Source organism: Caloenas nicobarica, chromosome 1 (genome assembly GCF_036013445.1).
Source record: "Caloenas nicobarica isolate bCalNic1 chromosome 1, bCalNic1.hap1, whole genome shotgun sequence".
Lineage (NCBI taxonomy): Eukaryota > Metazoa > Chordata > Aves > Columbiformes > Columbidae > Caloenas > Caloenas nicobarica.
Window position 1 is genome coordinate 138,711,363 of NC_088245.1, and position 22,050 is coordinate 138,733,412.

Genomic DNA, 22,050 nt, shown 5'->3' on the forward strand with positions numbered 1-22,050 from the left:
ACCACATTAGATTTCTTTTAACAGTTTCTTACAGCATACGATCAGGAAGCACAGTGTGATTCCCTTGAGAATGAGTCAGGAATAATGAAAGCAAACAAACTTGATTTTATGCATAAATTCTTTACATTTTTTAAAAAAATGAAAAGATTGTGCTGTCTGCACATTCAAGCAAATGCTGAAAGTGCCCATCTCAGCTGAAAATGTCATCTCCCCACCCACAACACAATAGTTGGCAGAGGCATATAAGAACTGCAAATGCCCAGTAGTCAAGTGGAAACCTGATGACAGAAAAATTCACTAAAACTGGAAAACCGTTCATAGATACTGGAAACAATGCAGTCGGGGCAGTGTGGGACCTTGGGAGAGAACAAGTGTGAGATAAGCAAATGATAGCTATTTAAAACCACTCCCTGTGGTCTTTGCATTCAAGGGAGGGCATGAAATACATACAGAGTTTAGCTCACTGTACATTAAGACCTAGATCCAACCAACTTCTTGAATACTTGTTATCACAGCTCCTGTATTTTCTGTCCTTTGCCTGTGGAGTAGAAAATATGGCTCCTGTGTATTGTTCCCAGGATTGACAAAGGAACTGGGTTTAGTTCTCACTTCAACAAAAAGTAATTCAAACTAACTCCTGACTTTCAGAGGAGTGTCCTAACTATGAGATAGCAGGAAGAAAACAGTAAGGATTGACTTGGCAACTGAGGAAGGGAAAACACAGGCAAGTCTGATTCGGTCAGTCATTTTCTCAAATACTTCATGAGTACTTTATGGACCTTCTACCTAGTATGACTGTATAACTATGCATAAGAAGGGAGAATGCATCCGTGCCACATATCCCTGTATTCTCCCAAAAACAGAGGAGACTACATGAGAGCATTGGCCACGATGTTCATGTTTCTCTCTCACTTTCTCTGTCTCATGAAGCCTTTACAACATGCTTTACAACATGGAGCAGCTCGGTAGGAAGAACTTAACCCTGCTTTGAGTGCATGTTGGTGATCTCTTGTGGTTCCTTCCACCCTAAAATAATCTGTTTCTAAGTGAAAGTCTCAGCCACTGCTTCAGATTTCTCGGTGCTAACCCTGAAGATCATAGAATCAAGCATAGAATGGTTTGGGCTGGAAGGGATCTTAAAGATCATCTAGTTCCAACCACCTTGCCACCATCACCAACCAATACCTTGCACTAGATCAGGCTGCTCAAAGCCCCATCCAGCCTGGCCTTGAACACTTCAAGGGATGGGGCTTATAACCTACAGGAACCTACAGGAAAGTTGTAGTGTGCAATGGGGGAGGTTGCACCCTCCCAGCAACAAAGTTCAACTAAAAATCTCTGACATCTTGGGAGGACATTTTATTAACAAGAGGGCAAGTCAGCAGCAGCAAACAACTGGTCCTGCCATCAGGATATGGCAGGAAGACGGCCACGTTACATTTCTGGTGTAAACACTGTGACTTGGAGCCTTTACAGGTGTCCTAGTTTCAGCAGGGATGGAGTTGATTTTCTTCCTAGTGGCTAATGTAGTGCTGTGTTTTGGATTTGGTATGACAACAGTGTTGATAACACACTGACGTTTTCGTTGTTGCTGAGCAGTCAGGGACTCTTCAGCTTCTCATACTGGCCTGCCAGCAAGAAGGTGGAGAGTGCACAAAAGGTTGGGAGGAGACGCAGCTGGGACAGCTGACCCCAACTGACCAAAGTGATATTTGATACCATATGACGTCACGCTCAGTATATAATTTGGGGGAAGAAGAAGGAAAGAGGGGACATTCAGAGTGATGGCATTTATCTTCCCAAGTAACCATTACAGGTACCGGAGCACGGCTTTCCTGGAGATGGCTGAACACCTGCATGCCCATGGGAAGCAATGAATGAATCCCTTGTTTTGCTTTGCTAGCATGTGTGGCTTTTGCTTTACTTATTAAACTTTGTCTCAACCTATGAGTTTCCTCACTTTTACTCTTCTGATTCTCTCCTCCATCCCACCAGGGTGGAGTGAGTGAGCAGCTGTGTCAGGCTTAGTTGCTGGCTGGGGTAAAACCACGACAGCAGGGTAGGGACCTCCTTTTGACACTTGACAGAGATTGAGAATGGAGGGGAAAAGGGAACAGAGGGACAGAAAGGCTAGTTGTGGGTTTCTGTCACTGAGCAAAAGGAATTGATGAGATGGGCCTGACTCCACTTGGAAGCCAGTTACATGCCATGTCATTCCAACACAGCTATGGAGAATGGATCAGTATTATTCTGATTTCGTAAGAACTGAATGAGACAGCACTGATTAGCCCAAAGTGCAGTGTAATTCTAGTTCATACTGCACCCTGCGGTGATGAAGTAAGGGAGCTTACAGAGACTCCTAGAAGGAGGGGAAAAAAAATTCAGCACTGGAACATCTTCAATGTTGACTTTGGAAAGTCCTCTGGTTAAAGACCTCCATGGTTGCCAATATATTATTTTTCTGAACTGCTACAGGCACCGTTGTATGAAGAATGCAGCTGAGGTCGCTCCACATGGCAGTGAATAGCCTGACACATCTGCTTGGCAGTGAGGGTGTGGACCGAGCACGCTGAGAGCCAGCCAAGGATGAACCTGTGGTGAGAGCCTCCCCATACAACACTAGTGCCACGCTGGTGTTCCTCAGGACAGGCAGTTGAGCTCCTGGGAACTGAACATGCTTTGAAACTGCAAGGTCTGCAGCTGGACCTGTTGGCAGCTGGATTCTTCTCAGTCAGGGTAACGCACTGCGAGTGGGAGGCAGGTGAACGAGGCTGAAGCATCCACTTGCAGCAGCTCACTGCCGTGGGAGGAAGGCAGGCTTACGGCTGTCACTGGAGTATTTGGCAGAATAGCAATCCTCAGTAGGTGCTGGGTATTTATGTTTCCCAAACTGTTGTAGTATTTTATCTTTCTTCCTCAAAACCACTCTGTAGTGTCAAGAGGCCAGTCATCCTTGAAAGGGAATGTAGGTTTTCATTTTGTGAATGGATTTCTGAGCAGCTGGTATCGAAGGAGACCCCTAGAAGTCAGAGCTGGTTTCTGTTTTATTTTATTCTTTTTATCTTCAGACAGAGGCCAGCCCAGCCTTGGGTGACATGGGTGAGCACAGCCAGGCTTAGCCTTGAGCCTATCCCTCAAACTAAGGTATTGCCAGGTATCCCCAAAGAGAACAGTGGGCATTTTGGGCCCATTAGTGTCAAACACCAGGCTCCAGGGAGTACTAGGTTCAGATGACCACAATTTTTTGAGGTGGCAAGCTGCATGTTACCTGCAAAACTTTGTTCTCCCCCTAACCTGTGGGGTTCCCACTCCACATTAAGTTGAAGGAGGGAGTCCAGCAGCGGGCTATGAAGATTATTAAGAGGCCTAGATCATCTTTCTTGTGGAGGAAACTGAGAGAGCTGGGTCTGTTCAGCCCGGAGAGGAGAAGCTGAGAGGGGATCTCATCAATGTTTATAAATATCTCAAGGGGGGGCGTCAAGAGGATGGGACCAGACTCCTGTCAGTGGTGCCCAACGATAGGATGAGGGGAAATGGAATAAGACGAGGCACAGGAGGTTCCATCTGAATATGAGGAGAAACTTCTTTCCTTTGAGGGTGCCAGAGCCCTGGAACAGGCTGCCCAGAGAGGTTGTGGAGTCTCCTCTGGAGACATTTAAAACCCACCTGGACACATTCCTGTGTGATCTGCTCTGGGTGAACCTGCTTTAGCAGGTGGGCTGGACTAGATGATCTCCAGAGGTCCCTTCCAACCCCAACCATTCTGTGATTTTGTGATTTAACTTCGGCTTCTCAATTTGCAGAGCTCAAACTTCCCTAATGCAAGAGCAGCACGACAATTTCTGCCAGTAGCGGTTGCTGGAGCTGCGCCCCATGAAACAGAAACCCCCTTTGCCACCTCACCTCGCACCCCAGCTCCTCCCTGGCAGCCGCCCCACCCCCACGACACGCTGGAGGCGATCGCGAAGCCTGAAATCCCCTGTGCTAACGGAAGGCCGGAGTTTCCAGAGGAACCGGCGTGACCCAGCGCCTCTGAAGAGCCTCCCACCAGCGGCCGGACCCCGCTGGGTCGGAAGGGAGAGGAGTCGACGCTGAAGGGCGGGGCGAGCGGGGCGGGAAGCGACAAGGGGCGGCCCGCGCTTTCCCTTCACAGCTGAGCACGCGTGGCGCGGGCCGTGCTGGAGGGCAGCGATGCGGCCGCCGGCTTCTTTGGGCGGGCCCCTGTTCTTTGTGTCCCTCCTGGGTAAGTCGTGAGGAGAGAGGCGGCGGCGACTCTTCCCGTGCCCTCCGCTTGTTGCCCCTCCCTGCCGCCCGGCTCCTCTCGCCGGGGCGGAGGGAGCGCTGCGTGGGAGCGGGGCGGGCAGCGGGTGTTAGCGGCGGGGAGCGGGGCACCCTGAACCGGCCCTGCCCAGGCGGCCCGGCGGGCTTGGGCTGCCCCGGGCTGCGGAGCGGGGGAGCAGCGCGGGCGGTGGCTTCGCCGGGGTTCGGCAGCTGCGGTGGGTCCCGGCCTGGGGAGTTGCCCCCGCCCGCCGGCCCCGGCTGGCTGAGGGGAGCCCGGCGTGGCCCCGCGGCTGTGGCGGTGCTGGGGCTCCCTGGCCGCTTGCGTCCTGCCCTTCCGAGTGGGAGTCAGCGGCACCAGACAGCTGCCTTTCCACCCGCGTTTAGTACTAGAATTCCACAGTATCGCGCCCGCCCCCTTTTTTGCCGCGGGTGATACTTGTGGCCTGGTTGCCTCAAACCTGTGTAAACGGGGCGGGGGGTGTTACAGTGGGGAATGGGGGTGATTTTTGTGGTACCCGGTGTCATTTCCATTGAAGGCGCCGCACCGGAAGCGCTCCGGGTGAGGGGTGCCTTGTGCTGGTTCCTGGGGTGTTAAGGAGTTCAGGAAACTGGCTTTTGTTGTAAAAATGTTCTTGTTTTCCCTGTGTATGAAAATGCTGTTTATTTTGTATTCTGTGTTAGCTTCTTGCTCAGAGGAAAAAAATCGTCAGAGTTCTCAGTGGTTTGGTTTTGTGTGCATGTTTTGTTGTGTTTTTTTTTTTTTGTTTGTGTGTTTTTTTTTTTTTTTTAATGGGTGGGGTGCTTTTTTGTGGAAGTAAGTTATTAATAGTCACTTCTGGTGAAATTTTAAACAAAGGCCTTCTTAATCCAAATTCGACCTGTGTGCCTGAGGAACATAGCTCTTGTGTCTGCAGCCCTTGCATAGGGCTATGAACCTGAGAAGTACAAACAAAACTAGCTCATTTTTGAAACTGAACACAGATGTACAAACTTTGATTTTGGACCTATCAAGATGATACTCCTTCAGCCGTTTGAAATTCAAGTAAGAATTGTGTTCGGTTTTGTGATCCTGGAGATTGTATGTGGGTGGGGAAAAAAGTCATTGTAGTATCTGTGCCCCAGTTTGCTGAAGGTAACCCTCAGAAAGAACTTTACACCCTCCTGGGGTGAGGCAAATGAACTGTTGGCTTCCACACTAGCAGGAGGATTGTGATGCCAGCCACACTGGTGGAGATGTTCTGCTGCACTGTAGGTGCTTTCAGTGGTCTCAGCATCAACTAAGTTTTAAGCAGTATTACTACTATCTAGTTCTCGCATATTTTGATGGGTGCCTTAATGTTGTATTTCCCAATTGGGCTTCTTTTATGAAAATTGAGTTAAGGGGAGACAACCTGATTCACCTAAGAGCAGAAGTTACCGTGTACAATATTGAGCATGGGCTGACAGGTATTTGTCAGCAACTCTCATGTTTTCTTTCCGACTTCTTCTGAAAGTGACAAACACAGAAACCAAACTTACCTTAAGTGTGGCTTTTTGTTTCTTTCCCATTAGGCAGAGTGACAGGTTTGGGCTTGTTTTTGTTTTAAAATTTCCTCCCTTTCTTTCTGTACACACACAAATACATGCTTCTTTCTTTTTTTCATTGTTGATCATAAAAATACCAGGATTGCTCAGTGTTTTGTCCTATGTCTTTCCACTCCATGAAAGATGTCATGGGTGCTACATCACAAGGGACTGAGATGAATGGGTGAAAATCTGGATTTCTAACACTTGTGAAATGTGTTTAGTTTGGTAGGTTGCTAATAGAAATGTTAAACACAGTTTTAAATGGTATCAATGGAAAAATCTTTTCTAGTCATCAGCTGTATGAAGCCAACACTTGATTTTGTTGTCCTGTTACCTTACTCTCAAATCTTCCTGAATAAACAGAGGAAGTTCTGAATTTCTCACAGAGGAAAAAAAAAATCCTCTGTCTGCATCTTGCTTAAAAATTCTTGATAGATCTTTGCCTTCAGAGATGTGGCTATAACATCATTTGTTATTGATATTTAACTCTACAGGATGAACATGAAAAATGTTACTGATAGTTTATTGGCTTAGTGTGGTTAATGGTGTTAGTCCTTAGAAAGCCAGGACCATTTCTGGATTACATGCACAGGCTCCCTTCATCCTGAGAGTTGACTGTGTGGTTAAAGGTGTTTGTCAGAAAAAAAAAATCTTGTATATGCATTTGTCTTTTTTTTTAAATGGTCCTCCTACAAGTGTACAGTCTCATGGGAGTATATTGGCCGTGTTCAGCATGGTGTGGCTGTAGGCTGTCTGGGTGATAGAGGGTTTGGAAGAGACATGGGTTGTAGCCTGGAGCACATTTAAGCTGGTGTTGCTGAAGGACATGAACGGTTCCTCTCTGTGCTATCCATTTTTGCTGTTCTTTACAAACAACTACAAAGATGATCTGGCTGAAAGAAAAAAGTTATTGAGACAGATTATTTTTGCAGTCCTATTGGTCATATAGCTACATAAAGACTGCACTAGTACAGCAGAGAAGAGCAAACTGGATGCCGCAAGTGGCCAGAGGATTTTAACTGCTTTTTTTTCTGGCAGTTGAGGATAGGCTTAAATGCAAGTCGAGTTTGTCACTAAGCAAAGCCCAGAGATCAAAAATAATTGGTATCTTACAGGACACGGTGATCCTCCCTAATCATTCACTATTGCCTAAAACGGGGCTTCCCAGTTGTCCCCCTCCCTCCCTTGCCTCATTCTGCCATGTGTTGGCCTGGGCATTCACTGGATTTACTCTGTTTCCCCAAAAATAAGACCTATCCCCAAACCAAGCCCTAGCATGATTTTTTCAGGATTTTTGAGGGCTTATTTTTGGGGTAGGTCTTATTTTTGGGGAAACAGGGTAAGAAGCAGTGTAACAAACTGCATGTGGTTTGCTTAGCAGAAGTGAAAACTCTCTAATCCAGGGTGATAATGAGAGCTGTGAGTAGGTGAGGTTTGTTAATAATGTTGTGTGTGTCTAGACAGTTACATCAGAAATTTCGCCTTGCTGTTAATGGAGTGCAACATAACTAAGTATGAGAGAGGTGAGAATGCAGGTTGACCAATGTGTTAGCTATTGTACCATCATACTTAAATGGTAGAGATGCTAAAATACCAGTAACTTTGTGAAGCTTTTTCTCTTGCTGCTACCTTTAGTGTGGTCCTGGTGACACTGTACAAATAGTTTTATCCTGGTGTGTGGACAGGCAGACTTAGTAGACATGGAATATTTTTGTCAATGTTTGTTTATTATTAAATGAATGAACTTATGTAGAACTCACCTAAGGCAACTCTTTGGCAAAAATGCCCAGATGAAGAAGGTGCCACCAAAACAAGAGCCTCCACTTTTGCATTCAGAGAGAGGGGTATCCTTTCTGACTTGGAAATATAGAGCAGTGGATGCTTCTAGTATGAAGTTCATTTAGAGGCATGTCCTCAGAGTTGCTTTTATATCAAAAGTTTTAAAGCTTAGTAAAGCTGCACAATCAGTATCCGTGTAGACACGTGCACTGCACTTACCTTGGAGCTTCCATTTCAGATCTTTGAAGAGACAGGCCTGAGCTGCAAAATGTTGAATTCAAAGGCAAAGGCACCAGGATTTCTGGTCTGTTGCTGTGAACCAGATCCTCCTGGCTCACAGGAGAGTTAGAGGTGGGTAGAGATCTGGAAACAAGTTGTGACGCCCAACCCAGTGACTCACTTGTTCCCCCTCAGTGGAACGGGGTAGAGAATCAGGAGGGCAAAAGCACAAAAAACTTGTGGGTCAAGATAAAGACAATTTAATAAGTGAAGCAGGGAAAACAAAGGGAGAGGGGGAACCAAGTGATGCAAAAGCAATCACTCACCCCTTCTCACCAGCAGACTTATTTGAGCAATGGCTACTTTGGAAAAACACTCCTCCCCCTCTTTATTATTACTGAGCATGATATATGGTAGGGAATATCTCTTTGATCATTTCAGGTCAACTGTCTTGGTTGTGTCCCCTCCCAATGTCTTGCCCATCCCCAGCCTACTTCTAGGTTTGGGCAGAGTGAGAGAGGTCTTGATGCTGTGCAAGCACTGTTCAGTAATAGCTAAAACATTGGTGTGTTACCAGCATAGTTTTGATCACAATCTAAAACACAGCACCATATGGGCTGCTATGAAGAAATCTAACTCCATCCCAAGCAGACCAAGTACACAAGTGCGTGGTAGCAGTGACCATGGCAAGTAGTAGGAAGAGTAGGACTGGGCAAGTAATCAGAGGACAAGGGGAGTGGAAGAGGCTTGGGCAAGAAGCAAGGTGGAGGGAGCTAGAGAGAGAGCTGTGAGGTTCAGCAAATGGAAGAGAGATATAAGTGGGAATGGGGCAGAGGAGCTGAAAATTCTGGCTATTATAAAAAAGAAAAAAATCTTTGGAGCTAAGCTTACAAAAGTTGTCGGAAATTTGCACCTTGCCTTCAGTTCTGGTGTCAAATTCAGCTGATGTCTGACTCTGGTGGCACCTGTGAACCTGCAGAGCTGATGTTTTGGTCCTTTGTTTTCCCCATTCCTCAACTTCTTTCCCTGGGAGTGTCGAGCATTGATCAGTCCTTTTCATAGCTGATAGACAGTATTCCGCACATCAATTTTGGCGAGCCAGGCAGGAGAAGCTCTCTGCTCAACTGTGGGACTGGTCGAGAGAGGGACGTCTTTGGCACACCCCGAGACCACCTCAGAAGCATTCCCTCCCTTGCCTGATCACTGCGGGAGTAGACAAGGACCAGCTGCAGATCAGGTATATGTTAGAGTGGGGAAACCTGTAAGCCATGAGGAGTTGTCCTACATGAGGTAATGAGCTTTGCTCGCCCCCACAGCGGGTTCAAGTTCTGCCGTGGGTTCAAGTCCCGCTACAATTGTGGTTACGGCAGGTTCGAGATCCTGCCGTGGGTTTGAGTTCCCGCTACAATTAAAACCTCTATAACACCTTGACCCACACGAATTTAAATTTATATTGTTGTAACTATAATTGGGGTATTCATGGTGGTAGTTACAAGTTGTATAATTAAGAAGTTTTTGTGCCCGGTACCGTGTGTTGTATGAAAGTGAGACGCAGTCTGACTGCAAAGCGAGTGCGGAGTCCTGATCTGTGGTTCCATGTCCTCTGCGAGGAGATCGGCTGGGGACAGATGAAGCGAATGTCAGATATAGAAGCTGGTTTTGTTGAAACAATTGTGGAATATGAGTGTCCCATACACGGGGATTGTTTGTGTGAGCCGATATTTATAACTGAATGTTTCCAGTGTAACAGAAAAGTTTGGGTTCGATTTGGAGACTATTTTAGTTGTAAATGTGGGTTCTGGTTAGACTGGGATCGGATCGAACGATCGGGTCAACTTCAGCGAGCAATTTGTGGAAACAGGGGGAGCGCAGAAAATCAGTAAAAGGGGCTTTATGGTGAATGGGGGGTGGGGTATGGAATACCAATATTAATATTCAAGAAAAGGCTCGGACAAGCGCCTGCCCTCGCTGTTATCGATGTTGTTTGTTTGTCCATGCTAATTGTTTTGAATACATTATTACATTTGGTGGAAGGCAGGAATTTCGATTGGCTCATTGCCTTGAGTTTTCTTGCATTCGTTGCAAGGCAAACACTCCCTTACATTCAGTAGCGTGGGGAATATATTGTTGGCAATATAACCAGATTGTGGAGATAAGCTAAATAATAGGGGGACAACAAAGTGGTGGCATAGTGAAAAAGAGTCCCTTAGGGTGTATGTTAGCTCATTGGAAAGAAATAGGAGGACCCCCAGGAGGGAGTACAAGCAGAAGGATGCTTATAAAATATTGCAATCAGTGGTGGCCCTTATACAAATTGGATGATGGTGAGAAATGGCCTTTCAATGGGACCTTAAATTATAACACCCTCTTACAATTAATGTTATTTTTTTAAGAAGAGAAGGGAAATGGGATGAAGTCTCATATGAAGCCATGATTTTTCACTCTTCGAAACCATCACGAGTACTAGAGGGATTGTGGATTAATGCCCCCACAGGATCCCATGGTGCTAGCCCTAGAAAAGGAAAATTAAAAAAAAGGAGGAAGCGAATAAGCTCCAGAGATGTCGCTCAGGGTGTAGCATAGGGGAAAGGTGTGTAAATCCAGAAGAGGTAAGAAATCCTGAAACAGGAGACTTGTCAGCGTATTACAAACCCCCAGCAGGGGTGTGGGAGGAGAGCGAGGAACCCAACCTGGATACTTCTCAGGGCAGCCTGGTATCCTCCTGTACATAAAGTAATGAAATAGTGCAAGCCCCCCTTAGAGAAGCAGTAGGACCAGAAGGGGGCCCGGTTTTAATAAAGGTTTCCTTCTCCTCATTTGATCTTGAAACATGGAAAATGGTAGCAAAAAGCTATCGAAGGGTTACTAAACACTTTCAGCTTCTGATAAAACAACATAACCCTGATTGGAACGATATTCAACTATTATTGGATCACATCACAGAAACTGAAAAGCAGCTGATATTGAAAATTGCCCAGAATTTGGCCACTGACCCACTTAGTAACACTGGGGAAGATGTAAAAAATCACTTCCCCTTACAAAAACCGCAATGGGATCTGAACAGAGGAGCCCATATGAAATTATGAAGCCAGTACAGAGACTGGGTTACAAAAGGGGTGGAGTGGGCCATCCTGAGAACGATTAACTGGTCGGCCCTGCATGCTATCTGACACGAGCCAAAGGAAACCCCTTTGGAATTTCTATACAAGCTGTGAGATACCATGAGGAGATACGCACCTCATGACCCGGGATCAGAAGTGGGGATCCAACAATTAGTGTTGCTATTTATAGGTCAGTCAGCAAGTGATATCCAGAAGAAGTTGCAGAAACTAAGAACAACAGAGAGCAGGAATTTAGAAACTCTACTAGACAAAGCTTGGAGGGTATTTAGTAATAGGGAAGAAGATCAGCCAAAAGATAGACGCGTGCTGGTAGCAGCACTACAAGAGAGTAGAGAGCCAAGGCTTGAAGGATTTGGGAAACCCCGAAAACCTTTAGAAAGGGATCAATGTGCGTGGTGTAAGTGAAAAGGGCGTTGGCAGAGAGATTGCCTGGAGATGCGGAAAGGGCAAGAGAGGGTACAGGCCCCCCGTAAAAGGTAATTGACAGGGACCTAGGGAATCTACCCTAGCGAATCCACTGGTTATATTGCAGATAGGGAAACAACAACAAAAGGTGGAATTTCTAGTTGATACTGAAGCCACATTCTTGGTTTTAAACCAAGCATTGACACCTATGGATGAAGATTAAGTCTGGCTCTTATAAATGCTCCAGTCACCTTGTGAGTATCAGAGGAAATTCAGAACCAAGTATATCCAGGAATATGGGCCTCAGAAATGCCAGGTAGAGCTAAAAACGCCTCCCCAATAGTAGTCTGATTCAAACCAGGAGGATGGCCTGTAAGAATAAAATAATACCCCCTTAGAGTAGAGGATAGAGAAGAAATTCAACCAATAATTGACCGATTTATTAAAAATGAGTTAGTAACAGAATGTGACTCTGAATATAATACTCCCATTCTACCGGTCAAGAAACCAGATGGAAGTTATCAAATAGTGCAAGATCTTAGAGCTATTAATTGGGTTGTTGAAGATTTGCATCCTGTAGTAGCAAATCCATACACCCTCCTGACTAAATTGACCCCTGAATTGACCTGGTTTACCATACTGGACCTAAAAGACACCTTCTTTTGCCTGCCTTTGAGCCCAGAAAGCAAACTGTTATTTGCATTTGAATGGGAAAATCCTACCTTGGGAAGGAAGGTGCAGCAAACATGGACTGTGTTACCGCAGGGATTCAAAAATAGTCCCACTCTTTTTGGAAGCCAACTAGCTAAAGATGTAGAGCAGTAGGAGTGACCACACGGAATTGGAGTTACAATATGTAGACAACTTGTTAATAGCCACTGAAACAGAAGAGCTATGCATAATATGGACAGTCAGTCTGTTAAATTTTCTTGGACTTACTGGCTACTGAGTCTCTCCACAGAAAGCCCAGGTGGCCCAACAGCAGGTGACCTACCTTGGATATGAGATAATGGCTGGACAAAGGACCTTAGGAAGAGCGAGGAAAGATGCCATTTGTCAGACTCCTCGACCACAGGTGGCTAAAGAGCTCTGTACATTTTTAGGAATGACAGGATGGTGCCGCTTATGGATATACAACTACAGACTCTCGGTAAAACCTCCCTGTGAACTATTAAAGGCTAACTCAAAAGGCCTCACCTGGAATGAAGAGGCAGAGAAAGCATTCTAGCAACTAAAGAAGAGCCTAATGGAGGCCCCTGCCTTGGGGTTACCAGATACCGCTAAACCATTTTGGCTCTTCTCTCGTGAGAAGCAAGGGATAGCCTTAGGAATTCTGGCCCAAAATTTGGGGCTATACAGACGGGTGGTGGTGTGCTTATCTAAACAACTAGATGAAGTGAATAAAGGATGGCCTAGCTGCCTAAGGGCAGGAGCTGTGCTGGTACTAAACATAAAAGAAGCACGTAAATTCACTCTAGGCCAGAAAATTACAGTACTAATATCCCACACAGTATCCACAGTATTAGAAGTAAAAGGGGGACACTGGCTCTCCCCGCAGAGGTTCCTCTGGGTTCACAAACCTCTGGGAAAAGCTCACTTCATGGCCACTGGATCTTGGATGGCTCAAGCAACTCTTTGTACTGGTAGTTATTTTAATTGTATTAAGCCTCTTAATCTGTATCTTGATTAGATGCCTTTTGTGTTGTACCAAAGGGACAATGGACTCAATGGAAAAAGCACCAGCTTCCACAAAAAGTTGAATCAGGGAAATATTTTATGGAGTGCATAGAAAGTAACAGTGTATTATAGCAAATAAGTAAAGGAATTTACTCATGACCTAAGAAAAGGGGGGAATTGATAAACTGTATAGTTAGCAAATTACTGTATAGCCAGCAATGTATTGTGTAGCCCGATAACAATTAAGGATGTAACAACTTAACTAACAAAGATAAGGGCCCAACTGCATCCTTGGTGGACAAGATAATGGGAAGCTCCAGCACACAGGAGGAGGACAATCCAGTTATAACCAGTTCAGCAGTTTGGGCTTTGGCCAACTCAGCATACCTGACCAAAGGTAAAAAGTGCACAGTGAGGGAGACTGCGAGCCCTCATCCAAAAGACCCTGGCCCACGACCACCAGGTGGCAACGCGCATGCACCAAGAGGAGGAGCCCTATGATAATGAGTTCTGAGAAATGATTGTAATAGCCACACCTATTTCTGGGACTAATTGTACTAATCCAACCCCTATTCTGAATATGTATGATGTGTTAACCTAAAAATGGCTACCTTCTGAAACAAAGGGATGCATGCTTTGGAAAAGATTCCCATGCATACTGGCGCCAGAATAAACATACCTGCTTTATAACTCGAGTTGTAGAGTTTATTCTGCACGTCACAGTAGAGAGGTGTGTTACCTTGCTCTTGTCAGCAGCCACTGTGGTTTGGGTTATGTGTGCTGCTGTTAAGCCACCACAGCTTGGTGAGCCAAAACTCAAAACAAGACTCACCAAAACTTGGTGAGTCTGTGAGCCAAATTTACTGAGAGGTAGAATTTCACAGTGGGTAGAGCAGGGAGCTTTTTCTCCATGTACTACAGGTCCCTAGGCAGCGAGAGATGACTTATTGAGGAAAACACACTCCTAGAAATTGTCCTTATGAAACAAAAGTCTTGTTAGAGACTTCAGGCTTCATCAGATCAGAACAGTGTTTCATCTTACCCAGCATCCTGCATTCTTGTGGTCTCCAAACACAAATGTTGGAGCTCCTGGGTTCTTCTCTTTTCTGGAAATTGTTAACTGAGATGGGTGCAAAGAGATGCTCATACTGGAGCAGTAGGAGAAAATGATATGTTTAAATCTGTCTGAACAGGATAGAAGACAAAGGCAGGTAGATTGTGTTGGAAAAAAAAATGTGTGACTGATAACTGAGCCCTCCTTACCCTGTTTACTTTTTCAGTTGCTATTCCTGGGAAAGATCAAAGTGTAAGGGCACACAGCAAGAAGTACAAACTGTAATGGCATGAGAACTTTCATGGGTAAACTGCTAACAAATTCACAGAATCACAGAATGTTAGGGATTGGAAGGGACCTCAAAAGATCATCTAGTCCAATCCCCCAGCTGGAGCAGGAACACCTAGATGAGGTTACACAGGAAGGTGTCCAGGTCCAGCAGTTCCCTGTCCTTCTTGAACTGAGGGGCCCAGAACTGGACACGATATTCCAGATGAGGTCTTACCAGGGCAGAGTAGAGGGGAAGGAGAACCTCTCTCGACCTACTAACCACCCCCCTTCTAATACATCCCAGGATGCCATTGGCCTTCTGGGCTACAAGGGCACAGTGCTGGCTCACGGTCATCCTGCTGTCCACCAGGACCTCCAAGTCCCTTTCCCCTACACTGCTCTCCAACAGGTTGTTCCCCAACTTATACTGGAATGTGAGGTTGTTCCTGCCCAGATGCAAGACTCTACACTTGCCCTTGTTATATTTCATTCAATTGGATAGTGCATGAGAAGTAAGGCAAAGAGAAGACCTTCTGTGCATGCGGTTCTGTACCCAAGCATGCAGAAGTGTGTTTCCAATTACTTGCCTTCAGTCTCCTGTCTGAGAAAGTCTTTGTTTATGTGGGGTGGCACCAGGCAGAAGAGCAGGACACTTAGTGTGCTGGTGAGCTTTGTTCCTTGCCGATGGGGAAGCTGATCTTCTTAATGACTGGCCTGGCTGACCTCCCGACTGCTTTAATGGATGTGGAGCAAGATGGGCTACTCTTTGTGTTCTGGACTTGTATACAGCAAAGTGACTTCTTGTTTTGACATGATAAAGCTGTAGTATCTGCATTGATTTATGAACAGCAGTAAGTTTTCGTATGATGATGACATGAGAAGCAAGGGAAGCACAGAATGATAGATTATTGGTGGGTTCTTGACTTGATGCCATTTAGGAATCAAAAAAAAAAAAATTGAACCCAAAACAAACCTGAAATAGTAGCTGTTACTTGGGAGCAGCTGGCTGGAGGAGTAGGCTTCTGAAATATTTCTCTTTCAGCATGCACAGTTACTGTTCAAAGAGAAGTTTTCCACGGTGCATGTCAGGAATCTTGCCTTAACATGAGACCTCATTTATATCTTAATTGTGCTCTTCCTTCAACTTAGTAGTAAAAAGTTATCAGGTACCATGGAGCAGAATTGAGTCCTTAATGCAAGTGTAACTTGAACTGAGTATTGACCTGTTTATGTCTAGGTACATGTCTGCCATGGCAGTAGACTTGTGATTTTTATTTTGGGTTTTTTTGAGAGCCATTCAGAGCTATTTGGAAGTAGGAGGTGATTGCTGGAGACTGAAGCAGGGACACACAGATGCTAGTGGTTTACGGTATCCCTTCCCCTAAGCAGAACTTGTTTTAATCTGTTAGATCAGTAGATTTTTTTTTTTTTGGCACATATAGCGGTTTTTAATAAAAACTAGGGAAAATCTGTTTTCTGCTTTCTTTTTTGTTGTTGTTTGTTTATTTGCATTGAATGTTTGGGCCTTTTTTAGCAGAATATGATTGATTCAAAACTGACAGCAGTTAAGGTTTCTGGACAGGTCCCCTTTCTTGCTTGTAGCTCTGCTAGATCTGAGGTTGAGGTGCTATTTCACATGCGTTGACTGTGAAATAAAACTTGCTTAAGTGACATTTCCAAAGGAAATCCCTATTATTTCCGTGATTTCAGAGCAGGTGCTTTGAACCGAGTAGCAATTTTCTGTCAGAAGTGTGCTTTTTACTAACTCTGTGAATATTCATGCTGGGAAAATTGCAGTTTATTTGCTCAGCAGGAGCCTCTGCATTCTGCAACAAGATGCTGAGATAGGTTTTGCTTGTGATGACAGTTCTTCATTTCATCTTTTTCACCAGACCATGCGCAGGAGGCCTAATTGGAGTGAACAGAGGGAAAGTACTGAGGATAGAGGAGCTTAGGTTAGGGAAAATGAGGACAAGGATTCTACGTGGGACCAGAATGTGGAAGTTGGATCCCTTTGCAATGCTTGTCACGTGATTTTGCAGACAGGATGTGTTTGGGTAATTCTTAACTGACTCATGTCTTACTTCGTGACATTGTGATGTGCTTCTAACCTAAATTTGAATGTATCTGATAGCGCATACAGCATTAGTCAAGCTATAGTTTATAAAACAATTGTTAAAGTAACTTCTTTTTTTTTTTTTTCCCCCTGTAGCACACAGTCACTGTGAGGACGTGTTTGGTATCGCGGGAGAAAATTTTACTTTTCCAGTAAAAATAAACCAAAAAATAGTGGAAATTTTTTGGACAAAAAACAAGGATAAAGTGGCTGAATGGGAAGGGCAAAATGAAACAACATATTTTGATCCTCTCAAGAATAGAGGCTTCCTTAGCAAGGAGGATGGGTCCTTGACTATTTTTAATTTGGAAAACAGTGATGCTGGCACGTATGTGTTAGACTACATGGATTCATTGGAAAAAAATAATGTCTTCCCCTTCATACTTTCTGTGTTGGGTAAGTAGAAGAACAACTGCATAAAGAATTTGCTCTGCTTTATTTGCTTTAAGAAAGCTAGAAAGGGGATTGTTTATTTGTCAGAGAAGCAAACAGAAACAGAGCAGGCTGTTCTTTGGCTCTATTGTCAAGTTGCTTAGGCACTTCAAACAAAATTTCAAAGGTGGCATCTAATTCATGTGCCCATCATTACTAACCCAGGAATGACTTCTAGAATGTGTATATATGGCACATTGTATACTTTCAGGTAGATAACCAAACTCTTTGAGCAAGCTGACCAAGTTATTCCAGGCAGTACGCATCTACTAGAGATGCTCCTGCAGGCTTATTGTATGTGCTTGAATATCTGTGGCGTCATCCTGTGCAGATCTACGCGGCTTCACTACTAGTCTTTGGGAAACATATTTTACCAGCCTATATATGAGTCCTGTTGACAATGAACCATGAGGAGTCTCAAACTAGGCATGGAAGAACCACAAACCGGGCCACTTTTAGAAATGCATTTCTCTCTTGCACACATGCACCAAACACACACCTCACACGTACACTTTTATCTATGTATTTTTCTGCTGCTCTTGTTGCTCCAGCCCTTGTCCAGTGCTAAAATTCAGCGCAGTTTATAACTAAAGTAATACAGAATGTTTTCTCTCCTTTTAGCTCCCCCTTCAGAACCTGAAATAAGTTGCAACATCAGTGGTGATGACCTTCTGTTAAAATGTACAGCAGATTTCCAGAAACCTTTGAATTATGCTTGGAAGTTCAGTAGCATACCAGACGCTCATCAGACCCAGGAAGTTTTCATCCCTAAGGAGAAAGTTGATGCTTCTGAGAAAGCGACGTGTTTCATTAAATTCTCTCAAACGGAAAAGAGCTCTGAAATCTCTTTGGCCAAATGCTATCCAGATGAAAAAGGTAATGAATGGGTCAGGTTTTATACACAAGGCTGAGAGGCTAGGTTGGGAAGCAGCATAGACTTTGACTGTAAGATTTCTACTGACTTAGAATTTAAAGAGTAAAAAGCATCAAAAGTGATTTTTCTACTGAAATTGTGCCTAAGGTTGGTGGAAGGGTTGCCAGTTTGATCCTCTGTGGAAAGAAATTTTTTGCAGGGTTCTCAACAGAATAAAACCTTGACCTGTGACTTGACATGAGCAATGATAAAGAGGGAGGCACACTTAGAAGATCTCTTCTGAATCTTCTGGCCTTGTGCAATTAATGCTAATGACTATTGTGCTCTTTGTACTGCTTTCCATGGACGGGAATGAAACTGTTGAGTCATTTCAAGTGAGTCATCTAGCAGCCATTAGATTAAAATAATTTCTCATCTAGCGTGTTCATGACTCAATGAGCATGCTGCTTTTCCTCCTTTACAGACAGATATAAAAAGGAGAAAAGAGTTTTCCTGCTCTTGCTTATTGCTTTTGGACAGCCTCATTTGAGCTTCAGGTCAGCTTGAGGCTTGCTTTTTTTAAGACAAAACAAAACCAAACAAAAAAACCCTCTACCAATCAAACAAACCAACAAAAGCAAACAAGCAAACAAAAAACCCCATAGGATGAGAGCGTGTTTGGAACCATTTGGTTTGTAGGGTATGTAGGGCAGTCCATAATGGTCAAAATTTCCCACTTCTGTGGAAAAGTCATGTTCATGGTTTACTAGTATAGAGTTCTTCCTCCTTCACTGGAATTATTTGTTAGAGACTTGTTAGAAATGCATGTGGTGGGTTGACCTTGGCTGGGTGCCATGTGCCCTTCAAGCTTCTCTATCACTTCCCCTCATCAATGAGACAGGGCAGAAAATACAACAAAAGCCTTGTGGGTTGAGATAAAGACAGGGAGAGACCACTCAGCTATTACTGTCATGGGCAAAACAGACCCAACTTGGGGAAAATTTAATTTAATTTATTGGCAGTCAAAGTAGGAGTAGGATAATGAGAAACAAGAACAAATGTAAAACACCTTCCTCCACCCTCAACTTCACTCCCAATTTCTCTACCTCCTATTCCTCCTGAGCAGCACAGGGGGATTGCAATGGGGGTTGCAGGCAGCTCCTTACATGTTGTGTCTGCCGGTCCTTCCTCTTCAGACTCTTCCCCTGCTCCAGTGTGGGGTCACTCCCACAGGAGACAGTCCTCTGTGAACTTCTCCAAGGTGAGTCCTTCCCATGGACTGCAGTTCTTCATAAACTGCTCCAGCGTGGATCCCTTCCACAGGGTGCAGCCCTTCAGGAATAGACTGTTCCAGTGTGGGTCCCCCATGGGGCCATAGGTCCTGCCGGCAAACCTTTTGGGAATCTGCGTGCTCTGGTGTGGGGTCCTCCATCGGCTGCAGGAGAATCTCTCTCACATATTCTCACTCCCTACTGCTGTTGTGCAGCGAGCGGTGTTTACCGTTTCTTAAATATGTTATTGGAGAGGTGCTCCCACCATTGTTGATGGGATCAACTTTGGGCAATAGTGGGTCTGTCTTGGAGCTGGCTGGCACTGGCTCTGTCTGACAGAGACTGGGGGAAAGCTTCTGGCATCTTCTCGCAGAAGCCACTCCTGCAGCCTCCTTACCACCAAAACCTTACTGTGCAAACCCAATACAAGATATTTGCTGAAATTTCATTTAGCTGAGATCTGGCTCAGCCTTTCGTAGGCCAAAAAATGGAATAGCCATTACCTTTCAAGCAGTGATGTGCCTTCACTGAACTAAGGTACTTACCATGTAACTTTCCAGGAGCTGGCTTAGGGTTTTGCTAATAACTGACTTTGCATTAATTTCTTGAGGTTACATTTTTAAAAGCAAATTGCTGTAAAACATACTCAAGGTGGTATTTGTACTAAGTTGTTATCACACGGTTGCTTTTTAACTAACCAGTTGTTATTTATTTTTTTAAAGGATACAGCTATCACAAAAGAAGCAGAGTTGGTCTTCCTGTGGGGCTTCTGGTTCTTGTTCTCTTAATTTTAGTTGTAGTAATACTAGTCCGCCTATGCAAAAGAGGTACGTATAGCATTTCCTAATTGAGCTTAACATGCTTCAAGATTATGCTCATCCAAGGTTCTGTAGAATGTATGAAAGTTTCTGACTGTGGGATGTATTGTAAATACAGTAGTAGAGACAAGTACAACTTAGGCAAAGGCTAGTAGATTTGAAGGAAATAATATACTGAACTTCCTTGCACTCAGATACTGGGCTCTGTGTACTGGGGAAGCACTGTACTTTGTATTTGTATATTTCTTCTTCAAACTGGGTGTTTAATTTACTGTGTGTTTCTACTTACCAAGTATTTATGGCCTCTCCCATTCCTATGTGAGTGTGCTTTCACTGCCTGTTCTGAGAGCATCATAAAGCTGCCCTCAAGATCAGACTTATTGTTGGGACAAGCCAACACCAGGACCCGTTGAAAACCTTATGCCAAGTCTAATCTGACAACTCATTGTGCTCAACTGATACATAGGGACTTCTGTGCCTCCTGTCAGCCTGTACTGCCATCATCTTGGAGTACTAGATTTGTTTCTTGATCCATTCCTTCACTGAATTTGGGTATCTTTTTTGTAAATCTGACAGCTTATTTGGAAATGATAACTATAAGCTATCACTGTGCGTTTCTTGCTGCCACCTTTTTAGGTTAGTATGTCAGATTGTATTCTGACCTGAAAAAGAGGTGCACACCATTTCTTCTCTTTGTGTTTGAGGGAGTCCCAAACAGGAATACATTGCTTCATCCTTAGTGTTCTGCATGGACAATTCCTGTTGGCTTCTGGGTGGAGTCACCACTTAAGGGTGGCTGCAGGGTGAAGAACATGGGATGCATCTCCAGTCTAGGAAGGACAAATTGGTATTCTCAAGGGAGGCTCTAATCAGAGCATACATTGTTGTATATTGCATGTGGACCTTATGCTTTTCTGATCATTCTCACATCTAGTTTCTGTTGGCATGGAATTGTAAAATAAACTAGGTGGGAAGGAATCTCTGGAGTTTTCAAATCCAACTTGCTGCCCAAAGCAGGATCAACCTCAAAGCTAGATCAGGTTGCTCAGGGCCTTGTCCAGTCAAAATTTGAATAATTTCAAGGATGGAAATCCCCCAGCCTCTTTTAGCACGTGTTCAAGCACTGAATCACCCTTGTGGGGAAGGGTATTTCTCTTATTTCTGTTAGGGATTTCCCTTTTACAACTTGCAGCCGTTGCTGCCTGTCTTTTTGTTCTATACCTCTGAGAGGAGTTTCCTTTGTTTTCTATGCAAGTTAATTGTAGACTGTAATCAGCCATCCCCTTAGCCTTCTTTATGCTCAACAAACCCAATTTTCTCAGCACCTCTTTGCACAGCTCCTGCCCCTTAAAGATCTTGGTGGATATTTGCTGGACTAGATTGAGAATGTCAGGTTTTTTCCTTTATCTGGAACCTAAAACAAGACACAGTACTCCACATGTGGTGTCACAAAAACTGAATAGAGAGAGAGGATTGTTTCTGTTGATGGGCTGACTACACTTTGGCTAACTCAGCCCAGTAGGCTCCTACTGCAAGGTCACATTTCTGAGCAATGTTTAACACATCATCCACCAAGGCTTCCAGGTCCTTTTCTGCACAGCTGTTTTCTGGCCAGGCAGAGCTTAGTCTGTACTGTTCCATGAGGTGATTTAAAGAGATGCAGGACTTTACATTGGCCTTTGAGCATCACATCTTTTCTGCCAGCTTGTTGAAGTTCCTTTAAGTGGCAGCCCTGCCCTCCAGCATATCCCCAACTCGCTCCAGTTTGATGTCATCTGCAAACTTCCTGAGGGTGCCTTCTGTGCCCTTGTCTATGTTGGTGATGTCGAACAACACTGTGCTTGGTATCAACGCATGAAGAACGTCATTCATAACTAGCCATCAGTCAGGCTTGAAACAATTCAACTGCTTCCCTTGAAACAGCAAAGGTTTGACCATGCTAGAAAATAAACTTGTTATACCTCAGTAGGACAAACATTTCATAGGTAAAATCAAACAGAAGATGTGATTTGCTAATTTAAGAACAAGACTCAGAGTCACAAAGTGCTAAACTCTGCTTTAGATTTGGTTTGATGTGTTCCAACTTGTTGTTGCAGGAGGCCCATTCTGTTGATCTATCACTGATTGTCTTTGCCCCAAAACAGTATTTCACTGCTGCTTCTTTCCTCAAGTCAAGTAGGCAGTTAT

At 44.4% G+C, this 22,050-nt stretch overlaps 1 protein-coding gene across 1 annotated transcript in view; it reads left to right on the top strand.

The window, feature by feature from the left end:
* Positions 1–4,165: 4,165 nt before the first annotated feature.
* Positions 4,166–22,050, top strand: part of CD58 (CD58 molecule) — a 36,514-nt gene continuing 18,629 nt past the window's right edge. Inside the window, exons 1-4 of the mRNA XM_065626763.1 lie at positions 4,166–4,243; positions 16,586–16,885; positions 17,543–17,797; positions 19,768–19,872. Of these exons, the coding sequence (XP_065482835.1) occupies positions 4,192–4,243; positions 16,586–16,885; positions 17,543–17,797; positions 19,768–19,872 (712 nt within the window). The 5' untranslated portion in view covers positions 4,166–4,191. The remainder of the gene's footprint in view (positions 4,244–16,585; positions 16,886–17,542; positions 17,798–19,767; positions 19,873–22,050) is intronic.